Source organism: Fusarium musae, chromosome 4 (assembly GCF_019915245.1).
Source record: "Fusarium musae strain F31 chromosome 4, whole genome shotgun sequence".
Taxonomy (NCBI): domain Eukaryota; kingdom Fungi; phylum Ascomycota; class Sordariomycetes; order Hypocreales; family Nectriaceae; genus Fusarium; species Fusarium musae.
The window spans coordinates 133,665-152,375 of NC_058390.1; the positions used below are offsets into that span (position 1 = coordinate 133,665).

Here is an 18,711-nt window from a genome sequence, read left to right on the forward strand (position 1 = left end):
GGAGCTGCTATAAGTATGACTACCCTTATCGAGGAATACGGCTCGAGTGACTGGGCTCATCAACATAGTCGGGGCCAGCACCTTCTCATATCGGTCCCCCAGATAAGGACTTTCCCCGTTGATCTTTATTTCCAGTGGCAGTATTTTCTCCATTCTGGAATTCTCAGGTATATCGCCACTGGTAAAACACTACTTCAGCTCTGATTAAGAACAGATGTTGAGAGGTCCACTTACTTGACTCCCTTGGAGAGTGCTTCGACAATTTGATGGATATTGCCTCGACGCGAAATTCTCTCCTGTAAGCACAAGGCGACCGTTGCCTCGAACACTTGGAAAGACTGTGAATCTGGCGGTGCGCCTATAGCGTCTAGGCCCTTGCGAAGTTGAGTCCATTCACCAAAGTACCCGTTCAGCCCTGTGTTCGTCGGATTTGATGGGTATGAAGGCACGCCAGCAGACGGCTTAAAGTCGTTGTTTTCAACCGTTTCTACATACCTTTGTTCCGAGCGCAAAGACTCGGTAGCAAGCTCCAAAATAGCATTTTCCTTAGTGTAAAATGAGCGTTCCAGGAAACCCAAGGCAGTTTCTCCAGGGCTGAGCCAAGCAGGTTCAATGAATGACTTGGCATGCGTGATAGTTTCCCAAAGAACAAGGCCGAAAGAATAGCAGTCAGCAGCTTTGTACCTTGTAAACACGGGAATCTTTTCAATCAGAGACTCCTCGTCAGTGTCTTTCGTCCAACCGCAAATTTCGGGAGCGTTATATCTGGGCGTCCCGAGGTAGTATTCGTGCTGTTGCTCAAAGTCTTGTTTGAACAAAGCACACCCAAAGTCGGCCAGTTTGGCTAGATAATGGCGATCTTCATCTTTATCTCGCGTGAAATAGCCATAGACCAAGACGTTGTCAGGCTTGACGTCTCCATGCACAATGTCGCTGTCGTGCAGCGCACGGATGCCCATGGCAACATCCAGGGCCAGGAAACGCCTGTCGATTAGATTTAGGCTCCTTTTCTGGGAGAAAGTGGCGAGAGTGCCATGCGGCGAGTAAGGCATGACTAGATAAGGTCGGTTGCCAAAAGCTAGATCTGGTTCCCAGCCCCAAGCGATGGCTGAGATTAGGCAGCTCTGGGATCGCAGCCTGGGGTGCGTGAGGACCCGGACTTCACGCTTGACGTTAATCAGACGCTTTGAAGATTGCTGAATTCGTTTGTGTGTCTGTTTGGTGCCGCCTGTCGCGTGGTCCATACAGAGGCGTTTGACAGCAACGAAGTAGGGCTGCTCGCCAGTCAAGCCAAAGAGCTCCTTGTTAACCTCAAAGCTAGTTCCATTACCCAGGCGACTATCAAATTTGAGGAACTCGGGCTGAACGTATGGTAATTCATTGCGTACTATCATTAGAATGTCTTGCAAGATGTTGTCTGTCTCAGAATCGCCAGTCGAGGCCGACGCTGGCGTCCACGCGAGAGCTGCATCTGACGTGTCAGCGAACCGAGAGTCCCAGACTCCACTACCTGTGTCTGACTGCATCCTTTCACTCGGTTTTGCGAGCGCCAAGTTACCAGCGCCCTGTTAGAGACTACTGCGCTGATTCCTGTTGCGAATTGTGTGATGGATGGCAAAAGTAAGCGTCAGCCTGCAGGCGACAGTGCTGCCTTTATGTCAGGCTTATTCAATCCAATTAAAACAAGGCTTGGCGAGGCTCTGGAGAAACCAATGAAATCTATCAATCACGTAAGATGATCTTCAGAACTTAAAATATTGAAACGAGAAGTAAGAAGAATTATTATATATCATTCCAGGTATAAGGCGTAAACTATAAATATTAAATAAACCTGTATTTAACATCTTCTGATATTAGATTGTAATATAAACTCGTCATATGCAAACGTCAATAGTCTGTGATACGTCTATCTGCCTTTGGTTCTTGATGGCTGCTGTTTATTATACTGCCTTTTTATCTGGAGTTTCTGCCAGCTTTAGACGAGAGTCACGCCACTGCAACCAATTAGTCTCTGCACTTTTGAATACGGACGCAGAGCATGATTTACCTTGCCGCATGAAATCGGCTCATAGAGGGGTGGATGCTTTTCATCAACACAGGTCGGCAGAACTTCGCAGACTGCGTCGGGGTTGAATCCCAGGAAGAAGGGCATAGCGTAGCGAGATGTCTTCTGCCGGTTATACACCCGATGAACGGTCGATTTAAACCGATTGTTCGAGAGTCTCTGTAGAAAGTCACCGATGTTGATGACAAGGGTCCCCTCGATCGGCCGGGCATCAAGCCACTCATCGTCTGCCGAGAGAACCTGCAGACCACCAGACATGTCCTGCCAGAGCAGAGTCACGCACTGAATGTCAGTATGTGAGCCAATACCCACGTCGACTTCTTGGGCGTTGCCATCGGTGCCGGGGTAGTGAATGTGTACTGCATCGGCACCGGGAGTGGTGATGATGGAGTCAAAGTAATCCTCGGGTAGGTCGAGAGCAAGGGCGAATAAGCGGATGAGTTTACGGGCGAGGGTAAGACGCTTTTGATAGAACTCGGTGAGTACAGGGCGGAAATTTGTGAGATGGCTTGTCCCGTCCCAGACATAATCTGTGGACGAGAAGTTGGAGTTGATATCATCGGTGCACTCGTGGGTTTGGTCGATGCGAGTGTCATATCGCATAGAGAAAGTTTCCTTCTTGTCTATAGGAGCGTAAGTTAATCGATATATACAGCTTATCATGTTACCTACCTCTTGTCTCCTGATTATTAATCTGGGTGCTTCCGACGCCGTGATAACCACAGAACTTGCCCGCTTTCTCAAAAGAGACCCGATCTTTAGCTTCTTGCTCTTGGTCGAAAAAGGCCTTGCACTGTTCGAGAGCTTGCTCGATCAATTCCTGAGGAATCCCATGATTTTTGACATAAAAGAAGCCAGTATTCTCAGCCGCCGCTTTAATTTTGGTGGCGATGGCCTTGCGCTCAGTCGCATCCCCATCAAGCGAGCTGAGGTCGATAACGGGCATTTCATCCAGGGTCGGAGTACGGGGCGCCCCACAGCGTACACGGCGGGAAACAGGTCCATCCGGTGTCATCAGCTGCACCGTTGTAAACGCCGAGACGGGGGCTGTGGTCTCGATTGTGGTGGTAGCCATGACTTTTACTTGTAGTCACAAACTGTGTAAACTTCAGGTGATGAGGTGAGATTACTAAAGATGATGTTCTTTCAAAGTGGGGAAGACCACTGACAGATGAAGGCTGAGAGCTTGAAGCAGTGCAGAGAACTTGGTATTCGTATGGACTTGGTTATCGATATGCAAAGCACTACTATCAATAACAGGCCTGGAGTCAACGACTTGATATAAGATAGTATCCGATTGCTTGATGCAGTTGAGTGGTTCAAGTTGCGCAATAATTGCTCAGCTGTAGGTTAGGCACAAGACGGAGACCGTCGGAGATGGGGGTCCATAGCTGCCGACGGGGCCATCCGTGGCGGAGTTCCCCGTTCCCCTATCGCCAATAGTTCCCCTCAAAGATCCACAGAGCGGGCGATTGTATTGGCTACAATGGGCACGCAATCTGATAAACGTTGCTATCTTTTGCGGAGACAGATAACAGCGTCACTAGTGTAACTACCCTGACCGGCGACCGTCGGACATTTCACCAGCGCCAATAAGATCGTGTCTAATACAGCCGACCTTATCAATTGTGCATTCTGATTCTGGGGTTCCTTAATTGAGTGTTTGTGGTTGGTCTAAACTTGATATGCTGCATCTTATAAACATGACCCTGGTCCTCCACTTACAAAACGACCGAATATTGCCAACCCTCCAGAGTCAAGTCAGCGTTTCCCATAGTCACGTTACTTTGAAGGAGAGACCATGGCTTCACTCCTCTCAAAAGCTCACGACCGTCTCCTCGTGAAAAAGCACTGCGCAGACGGAACAAGCGAACCGGCCAACTTTCTCGACAATGAGTCCATCCGCCCAACGCCCGTCAAGGATCGCACATGGACATCCATCACATACTCAGCCTTTTGGTTCGCAGCCACTGCAAACGTGAGCAACCTGTACGGAGCTTCTACTGGTCAATCTGCTGGTCTGAGTATTTGGGAGGCGCTGGTATGTTCGCTTGGCGGCCAGTTGCTCGCTGGCTGTCTCATGGCGCTGAATGGTCGTGCTGGTGCGCTGTACAGAATTCCCTTCCCTGTTGCGTGTCGAGCGAGTTTTGGGACTTGGGGTGCGCTGTGGCCGACGTTTAATCGGGCTGTAATGTCGATTGTCTGGAATGGTGTGAATTCTGTGCAGGGTGCGCAGTGTCTGTAGTAAGTTGACTTCAACCAACAGTCGAATCAAGAACAAACTAACCATGGTGCTTCGTTGAAGTGTCTTTCTCCATGCCATCTTTCCTTCTATCGAAAACATTCCCGACATCATGGGTTCCAAATCTGCTCTCAACTCGGCAGGGATGCTCTGCTTCTTCCTCTACTGGTATGTTCCTACCACCCACAGAAGAGCATCTACTCATCACTGTCCATTGCAGGCTCATCAACTGCGCTTTTCTCTTCATTCCCGTCCCCCGCATGAGAAAGCTCGTCCACATCAAAGTTGCCGTCTACTTCGCCGCCACCATCGCCTTCGTCGCCTGGACACTATCCCTCTCTGGGAGTGTCCGCAAGACCCTGACTGAACCATCTACCGTCCATGGGTCTGAGAAGTCTTGGTTGATCCTCAAATTCTTCTTCCTAGGACTCGCTAGTTGCGGGACCTTTATTTCCAATGCATCTGATCTACAGCGATATGCCCGTAAGCCCACCGATGTCATTGCTGGGCAAGTATTCAGTTTCCCAATGTCCAACTTCTTGGTCGGTGTGTTTGGAAACTTGATCGCGGCTGCTAGCAAGGGCATCTTTGGCGAGGTCATTTGGAACCCGCTTACCACTCTGGATATGCTCATGCAGGGTGATCGTCATACATCGGCGAATCGCGCTGGATGTGCATTGATCTCTTTCGCTTATGTCTACTCAACTGTTTTCTCGGCAATTTTTGAGAACTCCATTCCGTGAGTCCAGCCCAGGCCCTTTCCCCAGAGACTTTTGAACTTACAGTTGACTTATTAATCTTCACAGCGCTGGAAACGATATCGCAGCTCTCATGCCCAGATACATTACGGTGAAGCGTGGATTCTTCATCTGTGCAAGTATGTGTCTCTCGACTTTCCTCATGCCCAACTTGCCCCTGATCAATAACTCCTCCTGTAGTCATCTCATACGCCATCTGCCCATGGTACCTACTTTCATCCGCGGCTGTCTTCATCAACTTCCTCAGCTCCTATCAGATCTTCCTCAGCGCCATCACGGGTATTCTCATCTGCGACTACTACCTGCTTCGACGCGGCGTGTTCGACATCCCCATGCTCTACTCAGGGCACAAAGACTCTACCTACCACTTCTTCCATGGCTTCAATCTTAGAGCGTTTGCAGTCTACTTGATTGCCATTGCACCCAACTTCTATGGATTCCTGTTCCAGATGGGTGTTAACGCACCACTAGGGATCCAGCGGTTCTACTATGTTGCCTATCCTGTGGGACTCTTGTTGGCATTTGGAAGCTTTTGGCTCATCAACACACTCTTCCCAAGTGAAAATATTCCAAAGGTCTCGGGATGGAAGGAGCCCAAGGACTTTGTAGAGAGTCATGATGGTACTTATGTCAATGTCGTGATTGACTCGTCTGATGCTGCCTCCGGGGATCAGGAGATGGGCAACGCTCAAAAGACTGCCACGGAGAAGTATTGAGCTAGTCTTAGTCTTAAGTAAATAGATATGTCCTGTTTTCCCAAGTCATGAAGAATTCTTGTCATGATCTCAATGGGCACAATGCTGTTCAGACTTTAATCATCTATTGCCAAATAACTTTACTATTGGTCTCCCTCGCTTACTTCTGTTGAGGTATACTCCCTTCTAGTACTCAAAGCTTCAAAAGGCGGCCACCAAACATCAAGACCAGGTAGCGTTTCTGTTCGTGTCTCTAACTCTGGTCGCGCCGCATCGTAAACCCTTTTTCTCATCATGTTCATAGCCCAGATTGAAACTGGTTCATCAACATAAGTGTCCTTTCGAAGATCCTGCACTTCTTCCATCAGAAGAAAGGTCTTATTAATGTCCTCGAGATGGTCCGAAAACTCGACCAGCGTGACGTGTGCATATGCGCCCATCAGGAAGTCAAAAGTGTGGATGATATTCTTCTGGCTTGTCATTTCCATGGAGAAGCGTATGATTTCGTGGCTGTGTTCTAGTATGCACTCGATCTTCTGTTCATACACAGCAGTCTCGCCAGTGTCATTCAAGCCTTCCTTTTGCCGTTGCGACAATTCCCATCTGTTGGCCAATAAACCGAACGTAGAGAGCGCAAACTTCAGCTTTATACTATCGGCAAGGTTGAGCACTGTGACTTGTTAGATGCACGCACAAGTCTGCGGAGTTACGGTATTAACATACGCTTTTCATTAGCAACATGCCATTGGGTGAGGTTGCTTTGAAGTTTATTTGTTGGGATACTCTCCTCGACAATCCCTCGGTATAGCAACATAAAGAGTTCAAGTTCGGCAACAATTTCCTTGTCAAGCTCGTTGAAACATTCCGCATTCTTGACTACACCGATGTAATGTGCCGCCAGATCCAGGCGCACAGCAGACAGCTTCCCGACACCGATAGTGAACCTTGCCCACTAGTTAGTAACTTGCTGTGTATGTGGTGAGAACTTGGATGAAGTACTTGAGATGTTGAAGGCATGTAGCATTCCAGGTTAATATCCGGTCTCTATCGTTCTCGGTGTAGCGTAATGATAAGGGTGATTGCTGAAGCGTAGGAAAATCCAACGAGAGCATAAGGTGAAGGATGAGCGAGCCACTCAAGAGCCAAGCGTCGATAAAACTGTCTTGAAAGCCGAGACTCAAGTTGAGAAGACAGGTAAGAAGCATCGCGTAGAGGGAAGGTAGGCTTAGAGGAGACTCGAGCGAGAGCCTTGCTAGCCCAGACTTGAGGACGCCGTAGAGTGAAGTGTGAAGGTCTTTGCTGATGACGGAAGGATTAGTTTGCACACCTGCAAGTAAGCAGGTTACAGAGAGTAAATTGTACTCTTCATGTAACGCTTTGTCAATGGCTCTCTGTATGAAGTGGAGTCGAGGGATATTTTCCCTAGATCTGATGCACACATTAGGACTGCTCGAGGGTCCAGACTGGTGGAACGAGATTGGGTGCATTTGGAGACAGCAGTTGCAAGTATAAACTCACGTCTCAATTAGACTCTGGCCTAGTCTATTTGAAGCCAATTGAGCCATGATCGACTCGGGTAGCTCAACGACATCCTTTGGCGTTTCAGGATTGCCATTGATCCAAGTATACATCTCTCGGATTACATGGACTGGGGCGACTGGTGAATCAGGGCGAGTTGCGGACGTTTGATCCTCAGCTTCTGCATGAGAGACACCAGCTATTTCGGGAACCGGGGCGGTGATATTCTGTTCACTCTGTGCACTTTGTGGTGCGCGAGAAGTTGTGTTTTGGGTAAGCTCACGCACTGCGCATCGCAACTCTGCCAGTTCGGCCTCGAGGGCAGTAAGCCTGAGTGAATACTAAGCCAGACTTCATAAGAAAATGCTTGAGTTGCATACCTTTCTTCACAGTTGCATGCTTGAACAAGCGTCGGCGGGCTCCTAGAGACAGAACCTATAGAAGCCTGCGCATCCAAGGGAAGCTGGCAAGGTATTCTGCAATGAGTCTTAGCATGTTGTCATTGGCCAATTGGGCCGCCGGATTGTTGTAAACAGCTGACCTCAAGGCTTTGCAACGACCACAGACAGCTGAGCCTATGGGTACTTCGCATCGCGTCTTTAGACGGCGACACGTCGAGCAGGAGACTACTCGGCGGCGGTGCTGAGGCATTTCTGAGGAAACGGTATTTCGGAGAGTGGGCAGTTAAGTATATATAACGTTCTCGTAGTGTATATGTGAGGCTGCAGTTGCATCAAGGTAAGAGCTGAGAGATTGGGACGTAAAAAGAGATATTTCAGATGGATGTTCCGAATTTAAGCCGCTATCTATTAGCGCCTGCATCTTCTGATATAGCCAGGTCAGCAGTCTGTGTTTGGGCCGGCGCGTAAGGCCTCAAATTCAGCTCACACTAATATAATCGCCTTCTCCGCACAATCCGTTATCTCCCCTTATCGCCCAGGATTGAACGGCCACTTAGAGTGGCTTGTAAAATAAGACTAAGACGGCTCTCCCTCATACCCCTCAAGATCATGTAGAATTGAACAGCATCTTTCCCTAACCCAGTCCCGACTGACGCGACAATAGCTTCTTCCGTCAATGACTTATCGACCTAGACCAGGAGCAAGGGGCTCCGGCTTGCGAAGCAAAACGGGCTGTGTACCATGTCGACAACGACGAAAGAAGTGCGATGAGTCTAGGCCGGTTTGCCATGGGTGCGATAGAAACCATTTGATCTGCCAGTGGACAGCTCCATTGAGCCCCAAGTCGGCAGACGCGACTCGTGATCGTAGGACTCCCCCGCCAGACCATAGAGTATCAACAACACATAACGACAAGCAACTATCTTGTCGGGCAAAGTTACCCGTCATCACGGGGCCGATAGTTGTGCCAGCCCAACTCCGCAAGGGCACGAATCGCTATCTCTTCGAACATTTTCTCCACGTCACAGCAAAACGAATGGCCGGAAGAACATACCCCGAGAATCCGTTCCTCTCCTGCAATCTCAAAATTGCTTTTAACAGCACCATAATGCAACACGCTATTCTTGCCATCAGCGCTTCTCACTTACTGTATAAGAGGCCAGACATGGCTGAGATATGCGCATCTCATTACGCCATTGTGCTTCGAGCAATGAAACATGCTGTGACACGGTGGAAGGCTCTTGATGCACGCGATCAAATTGCGCTGCTGGCTACAGCCCTAGCCCTCTGCTGGTTCGAGGTTAGCTAACTTTCCTGGTGATGGTAAAACCATGATGCTGATTTGACCTGTCGCAGACCATCGATGTCAACACCAGCGGTGCATTATATCACCATCTAGAAGCAAGCAAGTTCATGTTTCAAGCGGTCAAACAAAACCTCATAGATCATGATCCGAGCTTGTTTGGCTTCTTGGCAGAGCAATACGCCTACCTCGCCATTGTCTCCAACATAGCATTGCGCTCTGCTCGTTTCGATCCTGAGATGAATCAAACCTTATCGCTACCTTCGCTAGGACTTCTGAATCAAGGGTCCAATTTCTACGGATGCCTTTTTGGCTGCTCTCACCTTGTATATGAAACAATTCCTATGATATGCGACCTGGCTAAGTTACGGATCAAAGAGGGGATCGCGCCTTCACAGACATCATACCAGCGATATGAATACATCCTTGGAGAACTAAAAACCTGGCGACCAACACATAGCCATTTCTCCAAGGACTTTGAATATGCAGGTCAGCTATATCGAGAAGCCTGTCTTGTCTTTCTCGAGTCCTCCTTCCAAGGGCCTCATACACCCAGCTTGGAACTTTATGCGGCAGTTGAACCTAGCCTGGCTTGCTTCTTGGAGGTCTTTGCCAAGATGTCATATGAGTCCCCGTCCTGGACGACCGTCATGTGGCCGATATTGACAGCTGGGTCGCACATGAGGTGCCTGAAACAGCGAGATCAACTTTCAGATATTATACTGAACTCGACCTTTGATATGAGGGCTGTTGATAACACGCTATATCCCCTCAAGCTCCTTTGGGAGAAGATGGCTTTTGATGATGGCTATTATGGATCTTATGGGCTGGAAAAGGTCCTGCAAGAATACGGGATTACCATGTGTGTAGGGTGATGTTTAATATCAGTCTGTCTGTTAACTTATATCTACTCTCTTGATCTGACTACCCAACCCTGACTACTGATTGATCCGTGTAAATTGACTCAGTACAAGTCACGGAATGACTTCTCTCCCCGCAAGTAGTCCAGCGGATGCATAGCATCAACCCATCCCAGAAACGGAGGACTCAGCCCGTAGCCCATAAGCTCCAACGTATCATCACCATAGGTCTCCAGCATCTTCTGAGCCGGTGCAACAAGGTACTGATTCTCTTCCTGCCTCAAGAAGCTCTTGGTATAGAAGCAGCTGTACATTAGCCTCTCCTCATCAGTGGTGGTGTTGGCCGAACCTCCATGATAACAACTCGAGAGGAACAAGAACGCATCTCCAGGCTGAAGCTCAGCATAGAATGAGAGCTTCTCGTCAGGCGGCGTCGCATGATCCCAAAGGTGAGAACCAGGGATAAAGCGCGTCGCACCATTTGCATGAGTCGTCTTCTTTCCAGCAACGAAAAAGCCAAGCCCTGTATCATCACCAATCTTGTACTCGGATGCCATGCGGCGCTTGACGGCGTGATGGTGGATCATGTCATCCCTATGAAGGTCTTGATCTCTGGCTCCTGGAGCAATGCTGAAGATGACTGTGTTGTTCAACTGAGGTTTACTGACGAACGTCTTCCACTCAGATCCGATCCAACAACTATGCGTGGAAGTAAGGAGATTGTTGGCAACTGCTCGAGCAAGAGGATGCATGGCAATGGTCTTCATGTAGATGGTTGACTTGCCAGCCAGTCCCATTACTCGCTTTGTCTCTTTGGGGAAGAATTCTCCAGCCCATTCTCCGTCTGACTGTATGAACTTTCTCGTATCGGTCTCTATCACATCAAGGTCCTTTTGAGAGACCGCATTTCGAATAACACAGCCACCTGCCTCGATAATAGCTTGGGTAACGGCTGCAGAGTCGGCGGCCGCAATGTCAAAGACTTTGACCATTGGCACGGGGCGAGATCGGTCATCACTATACTTTGAAACAGGGATGCAGTCCTCTCGTGATGAAAGATCTTGAATGATAGAAGGGGCCATGATGTACTAGAATTGCTTTGGAGTAATGTGATATGATTTCTCTCGAGCCTTGGTGTATCTGCTCTGTTGTTACTGGCGAAAACAAGCAATCATGATCATCCTTATATATGTAAAGACTACAGATATTATACTGATTTATCATGCTGTACCACGGATTCATGGCCCTCTAATTGTGCAACCTCATGTCATAGATCAACTGGACAGCTCGCAAACCACAAACGATAGCAGCCAATCTTTGGTCAGGGCCAGCCAGCCAGTGTCTTATCTAAAGATAAGCGCGTCTTTTTGGCCGTTTTAAGTTTTCCAAATGAGGATTGGTGGCTGGCATTGGCTTGGGACTTGCTTATCAACTTCCGCCCGTGCGGAGCAAGATAAGCGCGTATCATTGTAATAGAACTGCATCGCCCTAGATCGCCTCCCTCTGGGTTGTTAGTGCCATTTAGGCTACATATGAATGGCCATCATTAGGCCATTTGATTGGTTTCTTTTCGCCTTATTACTTCATTATGAAAAAGCATCAAGGTTCTGGCTCACTGTATCTAGAAGGGATTGCACTCATCTCATCCAGATACAATACACCGAAGCTAGATAAGCGCGTGTTTTTTAATGCCAGCACCCATGAACTATATCAAAGTCGGTAAGCGCAAATCGGTTGACTTTGGCTGCAAAGCGCCCATATCTTTGGGCAGATATCAGTGAGATACACTGCTTCTAAGATGGACCACACGTCCATTATTAAAACCTCCCATCGTTCTTCCTGTTATTGATGAGAGAACTTGGGTCTAATCAGCAAGAGAGTTGAAAGCTCTGTTGACTTACCGATACAAAGTTCTCGCATTGCTTTTTGCAACATGTCAAAGGGTAAGTAATGAAGATCGACTAATGGACTAATATGTTCAACTCAGAAATCCCTAACGCCTAAATGCAGACAATGACAAACCAGGATCATCTATAGATGTTTCCGCAGCCGAAATATCTCCAGTCCGCCGCGACATCGGCCCTCTCCGCATCATCGCCATCGGCTTCAACATCCCCAACAGTTGGGTCGCCATCGCAGCAAGTCTATCCACCGCCCTCGCAGCCGGCGGTACAGTCAGTCTTATCTATGGGACGTTCGTTTCATGCGCGTTCTACGCTTGCGCTGCTGTGACGCTCGCCGAACTAGCCAGTGTATACCCAACTGCTGGAGGCCAGTATCATTTCACCAGCATCTTGGCCCCTCAACGGTACAACCGCCAGTTTTCGTATGTCTGCGGTATGATATCAACGCTGTCGTGGACTATTAACGCTGCGAGCGTGGCCCTTATTGGGAGCCAGTTGCTCGTTTCCTTTCCTCAGTTCTTTAACGGCTATGAGCCGGAGCGATGGCATTTGTTTCTTATCTATCAAGGACTGAACTTGTTTTCACTCTTTTACAACTTGTTTCTTCTCAAGCGCACAAACTGGATCCACGATTGCGCATGTACGTTTAATGCTCGTCAACTATGTATCCTCTTTCTAACAAACCTACGCAGTTATCCTCACTCTTTCAACTTTCTTCGTCACATGCATTACATGTTTATCTCGAAGTGAAAAACAATCGTCAGAGTGGGTATGGACAACCTTCGAGACCACGACTGGTTGGAATGATGGTGTTGCATTCATGACCAGTTTGGTAACGCCCTGCTACATGTACGGCGGTCTGGACGCTGCCCTACATCTTGCTGAGGAGACCATGAATGCATCGCAGACGGTCCCACGAGCTCTTATGGCAACAATCGGCATAGGCTTTCTCACGGCGTTTACATTCGCCGTCTCCATGGCGTACTGTATCTCTGATATGGAAGACCTCCTTACTGCTACGTAAGTATATCTAAGAGCCGTGGAGATTCATGACTGACCTTGATAGAATGCCCATATTTCAGCTTTGGCGTACCGCGACGCGATCAGATGCCGCTGGAGTAACTTTTCTCGTCTCACTAACGATCATCGTTATCTTTGTCCTCATCGCCATCCAACAAACGACATCTCGGCTGATATGGGCATTCGCTAGAGACCATGGCCTCTACCTCTCACACCACCTCTCTCAACTTTCACCAAAGCTTAGGGACATTCCTTCCAATGCACTCATCCTCAACACCGTGCTGGTGTTCTTTTGTGGGTGCTTATTCTTGGCTTCCACTGCAGCATTCAATGCTTTAGTTGGCTCATTCCTCCTCTTGCAAATGATCTCATTTGCTTTACCAGCTGCCCTACTTATCTACCAGAAGCGCAGTTCAACGTTTCTTCCTCACCACCGTGGCTTTCGAGTTCCGGACCTCGTTGGGTGGATATGTAACTTTGGAATTATTGTTGCGGCTGTTATTGAACTTGTGTTCTTTGTGTTTCCCAGCTCCCTCCCCGTATCAGCCCTGTCTATGAGTAAGTCCCCTCATGGTACCTGATACGCTTTCGGATGGCATACTAACAGTAGAAAAGACTATGCCAGTGTCGTTCTGTTAGTTCTCTTATTGTTCTCTACAGTGAACTGGTTCATGTTTGCGAAACAACACTACCAAGGTCCCCGGGTTGAGCTTATCCTGAACCAAAGGATATCTCTGGATAAATAATTTAAGGAATGTTAAACAGTTGGAAACTTAGATATAGATGTAATAGGTAGAGATGAAAGTCTTATACCTTAGAGACATAATATAGGTTAAACTAGTAGAAACAGTAACTATCTAATATAAGCTTATAGAGTAAAACTCTAATATTAGCTCATTAACTTGTTGCATACTTGTCTGGTCAACCTTTAAAGAGTTGGGCATATAGTTTGTCTCTACAGAGATGCACTCGTTTTCGGGCATTTCGTTTAACATGCGCTCCAGTCGATCCAACATGACTCTTGCCAAAAGCCAAAAGTCAGTTGAATGACGCATAAAGCCATCTCTCTTCCACATATTGATCCCTGGCGAGTACTCCCCCTCCCGTATGATCGTGTGGGGTTGGCGCCCGTATATCTGCTCTTTATACATCTCACAGGCGAATCTCCAATTCTGCAGAGCCGTGTGGACGCTCTTGCAGTTCCCACTTGCAAACGAGTTGAACTGCATAAACAGGAGCGAATGAAATGCTTTTCAAGGTAGGGTTAGCATCTGCCCTAGGGCACTTGCATAATTGAGAGAAGGGAAAGCCTGGGCTCATTTCTTACCAGCTACAACCGCAAATAGATTCAGAGGGCCAAGATCAGCAAACTGTCCCACCATGTATTCAGTCATCTCGCTCTTGCAGAACACTCTGATAGCATTGTAAACGGTAATATTTGACAGCGAACATCGCTGAAGCCATTTTTGCATTTGCTCAAAACAGTCTTGAGCCGTGGGTGCTTGAAAGGCACTCTCAGGCCATGCCATATGCATGTGCATTTCCTGGATTGCCATGCGAGGTGGTAGACTGTGGAATATGACGAAGCCGTGATCTAGGAGAAAGATCCAGAGAAATGTGCTGCAGGATACCTGTAAGCATACAAAACTTCCAGTCTATGACATTAAACTGAAACGCTTACCGTATAAGCTGTTCTCTTGCGATAAAATCCATCCAGACAAAGTCATGTTGGGTAATATGCCTATAGTCGCAATGCCTCGCTGTACTTATACCAACGTCTCGAGCGACCTATTTCTTCAATGAGCGGTGGTAGTGAATTGTGAGGAGTGCACAAATCTCACCGAAACAACAGTGCTATAACGATATCTTCGAATTCTTCTCTTACTGGAGTTTGTTCCTTCCCAGTTCTGGTACATACAGACCAGATATGCGGCCTGCAGAGCTTGGATCTCACTCAAGCTGCTGTTATACGCCAGGGGTGCTGTATCATTTTCAGCGTTCCTATCTTTAAAGAATTCTTGATCTGTAAAGACTATTTCCTCGACAGAACTGTACCATTGCTTTGCCTGGTCAAGATCTGAAGGATTTGGTGAAACCGAAGCGCCTAGCCATGTCAGATACAAGAGCGATGTTGGCGACCGTGTGATATTGAAGCCATAAACAGGAAAGTCTCTGCTTACCGATAACAATCATGGCAGCCAGCAGACCCAACTTACAGGACATGGGGTCAAAAGTTGGCCGATGAATGAAATTTATGTTGGGGTACCATATTTCCCAGTACAAGGCCAGATACTTTCTTATCCTTTTTGGCGAAAAGAATTCCAGGCACTGTTGTTCCATTACGGAGGACCATTCTTGAGTGATGCCGCTATTCTTAGGCTTGCTATCGAAAACACTCCTCATTTGGAGCAGAATCTCGTAGGTTCTCAAGGTGAGAGGCTCTTGAGTGATTTGAGTCTGGTTGACGGCCGACACTACAAAGTTAGGATCAATCGTGTTGTCTGGAGACTGATGGCCTGCAGCCTCAGCCTCGTTATGCGAGAACGCGGAAACGACTTTCAGCCTGTCGTGATGAGACCCACAGTCGAATGATTGTATTAACCCGGTTTTGCTAGTGAAAATACTCAAGAAATCGAACGAGTATGTGCCAGGGGCTTGAACTGTTGACGAGAAGATCTCAGACAGGGACCCCGATGTATCGAAGAGGTCAAACCACGGGTAGTTGCCAGCATGACTAAAAGAAAAGATGTCCGAGGCAAGCGTCGAGCTCCCCGGATCCGAGAACGATCTTGCTTCCCCAAAGGATACAGGGGAGACCAGAGTGTCTGGCCCATGGGCATCTTGAGACTGGAAAGTATTGGGAGAAGGGCCATTTAGATCCACGGACCCTTGAGGGTGATGAGAGTTCTGCTCATCCAGGCTGGAGTTGACGCACTCGATAGACTTGCGACGACAATTGCTACAGGGGGTCTCACCAACGCAAGCCTTCTTCTGTTGGGTGCAGAAGTTGCAAGCTCTCTTGCGGGAGGGGGCGCGATCGCCGAGGAGACAAGTCAGCTCATGCCGTCGGAGCACATCGACCCGCTGAAAGGAGCTGCGACACTGTCGGCAAGCGAAGGGCCTGGCGTGGCTGTGGGTGGCAGCGTGTCGGACCAGATGGCTCCGACGTTTGAAGCGTTTCGGGCACAGCGAGCAGGCATGCTGAAGAGCTGTGGTCGAGGATACAAGGGGCCCGCAACTAGACATGGCTGAGAGTTTACAGACCGCGATGGTGGGTTGGAAATCGACTGTCGGCGTGAGCGCGGGTCCTGGGCCTGGCCATATATTCATACCCACATAGACTACCGACTTAGCGGCGACCCACCCCCGCAATCCGGAGGGATCTCGGCAATGCGGATGGATGGGTCTTTCTTTCAGGTTTGCGGGGTAGCTAACTTAGTTCAGTACGGATATCGGTAGGACAAGATAGATCACCAGCTGGCACAACAGTGTGAGGCGACAAGGTGTATCCAGCACACAGGAAGTGGTACAAGTCTTCCCAGATCAACATGAATACGTTTGTTAGAATGACTATAGCCCCAATAGCGCGTATGTCGGGCCAATTGTAGCACTCGGAGCTCTGAATGTACCAGACGCAGTTGTTGGCAGGTTCAGCAAGTATCAGGTGTAGGGATGGGTTGGTGGCACTTACGATGGCCGCTTCCCGCACAAATGAGATTCGAGCGGTTGCTAAAACATCAAAATGTCATCTTGAAAGTAATTGACACGATCTACACAAGGTAGATCCCTACACGTCAGGGACTCCTCACGGTGACAGCAAACAGAGTTACTGATATCTTTCCCCATGGGTACCCGGCTTCCGATCGGAGACGATGTGGGTTAGTTCAAACCGGACATGGAAACTCAGAACGATGGGAAGCAAGGCTGATGTTCAGGCAATTGTATAAGTTAAATTCACGACTATCTTCTTATTGTATCCTCTTACTCGGACCACATGCAGCTGCATTCAAAACACCATGATTATTGATATTATCTTTGAAAGATTCACTTGTGTCTCTGCCCCGGCAGCGCTGGCCTTACTGGTCAGCTCTACCGCAGCATTATGGCTGATGACATTACTCTACTCCTATTACTTTCATCCATATGCCGACATCCCAGGCCCCTTTTGGGCCAAGCTATCTCGGTTTTGGCTTGTGCGCCAGGTCCTTCGAGGCGACATTCACAACACCCAGAGGGCCCTGCACGAGAAATATGGTATGGTGCCTCACTTTTGCCGTATCTAACCAGGAATGTTTACCTGTTGATGTGTAGGACCTATTGTGCGCATGGCTCCCGACGAAGTCTCCATTTCCGACCCGGCGGCACTCAAGGTGATTTATGCTGTTAATGCCGGCTTCACAAAGACCGAGTTTTATACTCCCTTTGCTCCGCACTTATCTCCACACGAAGATCTATTCACCCAGCGGGATGAAAAGATCCATGCCCAACGCCGCCGATTCGTCAACAATCTATATTCACTGAGTAGTATCTTGGAGTCAGAGTCATACGTCGATGCTTGCATCATGACTTTCAAGGCTCGGCTTGACGAGTTTGTGGCTCAGAGCGATCCCTTTGACTTGGGGCTGTGGCTTCAAATGTTTGCCTTTGATGTCATCGGCGAATTGTTCTACGGAAAGCAGTTTGGATTCATGGAAGACCGTCATGACTATCAAGGCTACATCGAGACGTTGGATACACTCCTCCCAGCAGTAGCTACTTCCTGCGTCCTCCCCTTTTACTTGCGTCCCCTCCAGGTCTTGGGCCACTTGATTCCGCCACTCCACAAGGCTCTGAAGGGCTACGATGATATAGTGGTTGCTGCAAAGGAGACAGTGGCTCGCCGTCAACGCCAGGTCGATAAGGGTACTGTCGAAAGGCTAGTACAGAACCGACCACGCTTGAAGAAATATGTTTTAGCTGACCCTAGAATTAGATCCGACCTTTTGGATAAGCTATTTAATATTGCAGCTTCAAAAGGCGACTTTACTCTGGCCGACGTTGCAACTGAGGCGTGGGTGTCACTATTTGCAGGCTCGGACACGACTGCGATCGCAATGCGTGCTATTCTGTTTAACATAATCAGAAACCCCAATGTATATGAGAGGTTGTTGGCAGAGATTGACCAGGCTTCCGCCCAGGGACTATTAAGCAACCCTGCCAAGTACTCCGAGGCTATCAAGCTACCTTACTTCATCGCTTGCTGCAAAGAAGGATTTCGCGTCCACCCAAGCGTTGGTATGTCCATGCCTCGCCATGTTCCACCCGCTGGAGTCAACATCGCCGGGCGGTACTTTCCAGGCGGCAGTCGTGTTGGCATGAGTGCGCACGTCGTACACTTTGACAAGGGCATTTTTGGCCAGGATGCCGACTGCTACAACCCTGACCGATGGCTGCAGCCAGGTGCAGAGGTAATGGAGCGTTACCTGATGCATTTCGGTGCTGGACCTCGCACCTGCGTAGGCAAGAATGTACTTCCAACCTACGAATATTGTTGAGGCATGCAACCCACGCTAACAATGTCAATAGATTTCCATTACTGAGATCCATAAGCTTATTCCTTCTCTCCTCCAAGATTTTGAGTTTCGCTTAGCTGAGCCAAACAAGGACCTAAAATACTCGAACTATTGGTTTAATAAGCAAATTGGCCTACATGTCTTGGTTAGCCAGAGGAAGAAATAATCAATCCTCTTGCAATATTAAATTTACAAGTCAGACCTCAGGTTAGCAATACACTTCTATTTTAACATAAGAGCTACTAAAGTAGCGAGCGTTCTCAGCTTCTACTGAAAACCCAACTCCTACCTCTGTTCATCCCTAGGTCCTCAACAACTGACCTGTTCAAGCGGAATCAAAGTTGCTATTATCTATATAGCAAACCACGCGTAGGAGCCTAACTGTGCTGGAGT

At 48.3% G+C, this 18,711-nt stretch overlaps 7 protein-coding genes across 7 annotated transcripts; 3 read left to right on the top strand and 4 right to left on the bottom strand.

The window, feature by feature from the left end:
• Positions 1-230: 230 nt before the first annotated feature.
• Positions 231-3,140, bottom strand: J7337_004995 (uncharacterized protein; the record flags this gene model as incomplete). Its single annotated transcript, XM_044822679.1, has 3 exons — positions 231-1,565; positions 2,048-2,688; positions 2,738-3,140. The coding sequence occupies 3 exons, from the start codon at positions 3,138-3,140 to the stop codon at positions 231-233; spliced, it is 2,379 nt and encodes a 792-aa protein (XP_044681170.1).
• A 726-nt stretch (positions 3,141-3,866) lies between these two features.
• On the top strand, positions 3,867-5,781 carry J7337_004996 (uncharacterized protein; the record flags this gene model as incomplete). Its single annotated transcript, XM_044822680.1, has 5 exons — positions 3,867-4,309; positions 4,371-4,475; positions 4,528-5,046; positions 5,114-5,184; positions 5,246-5,781. The coding sequence occupies 5 exons, from the start codon at positions 3,867-3,869 to the stop codon at positions 5,779-5,781; spliced, it is 1,674 nt and encodes a 557-aa protein (XP_044681171.1).
• A 122-nt stretch (positions 5,782-5,903) lies between these two features.
• J7337_004997 (uncharacterized protein) lies at positions 5,904-7,325 on the bottom strand (the record flags this gene model as incomplete). The annotated part of the gene is made up of 3 exons (XM_044822681.1): positions 5,904-6,430; positions 6,484-6,704; positions 7,279-7,325. The coding sequence occupies 3 exons, from the start codon at positions 7,323-7,325 to the stop codon at positions 5,904-5,906; spliced, it is 795 nt and encodes a 264-aa protein (XP_044681172.1).
• A 2,621-nt stretch (positions 7,326-9,946) lies between these two features.
• Positions 9,947-10,924, bottom strand: J7337_004998 (uncharacterized protein; the record flags this gene model as incomplete). The annotated part of the gene is made up of 1 exon (XM_044822682.1): positions 9,947-10,924. The coding sequence occupies one exon, from the start codon at positions 10,922-10,924 to the stop codon at positions 9,947-9,949; it is 978 nt and encodes a 325-aa protein (XP_044681173.1).
• Positions 10,925-11,775: 851 nt separating this feature from the next.
• J7337_004999 (uncharacterized protein) lies at positions 11,776-13,512 on the top strand (the record flags this gene model as incomplete). Its single annotated transcript, XM_044822683.1, has 6 exons — positions 11,776-11,785; positions 11,907-12,386; positions 12,439-12,766; positions 12,813-13,060; positions 13,151-13,324; positions 13,382-13,512. The coding sequence occupies 6 exons, from the start codon at positions 11,776-11,778 to the stop codon at positions 13,510-13,512; spliced, it is 1,371 nt and encodes a 456-aa protein (XP_044681174.1).
• A 570-nt stretch (positions 13,513-14,082) lies between these two features.
• Positions 14,083-14,493, bottom strand: J7337_005000 (uncharacterized protein; the record flags this gene model as incomplete). Its single annotated transcript, XM_044822684.1, has 2 exons — positions 14,083-14,360; positions 14,448-14,493. 2 exons carry the CDS (start codon positions 14,491-14,493, stop codon positions 14,083-14,085), a joined length of 324 nt encoding a protein of 107 aa, XP_044681175.1.
• Positions 14,494-16,782: 2,289 nt separating this feature from the next.
• On the top strand, positions 16,783-18,300 carry J7337_005001 (uncharacterized protein; the record flags this gene model as incomplete). Its single annotated transcript, XM_044822685.1, has 2 exons — positions 16,783-17,020; positions 17,078-18,300. 2 exons carry the CDS (start codon positions 16,783-16,785, stop codon positions 18,298-18,300), a joined length of 1,461 nt encoding a protein of 486 aa, XP_044681176.1.
• Positions 18,301-18,711: the final 411 nt, after the last annotated feature.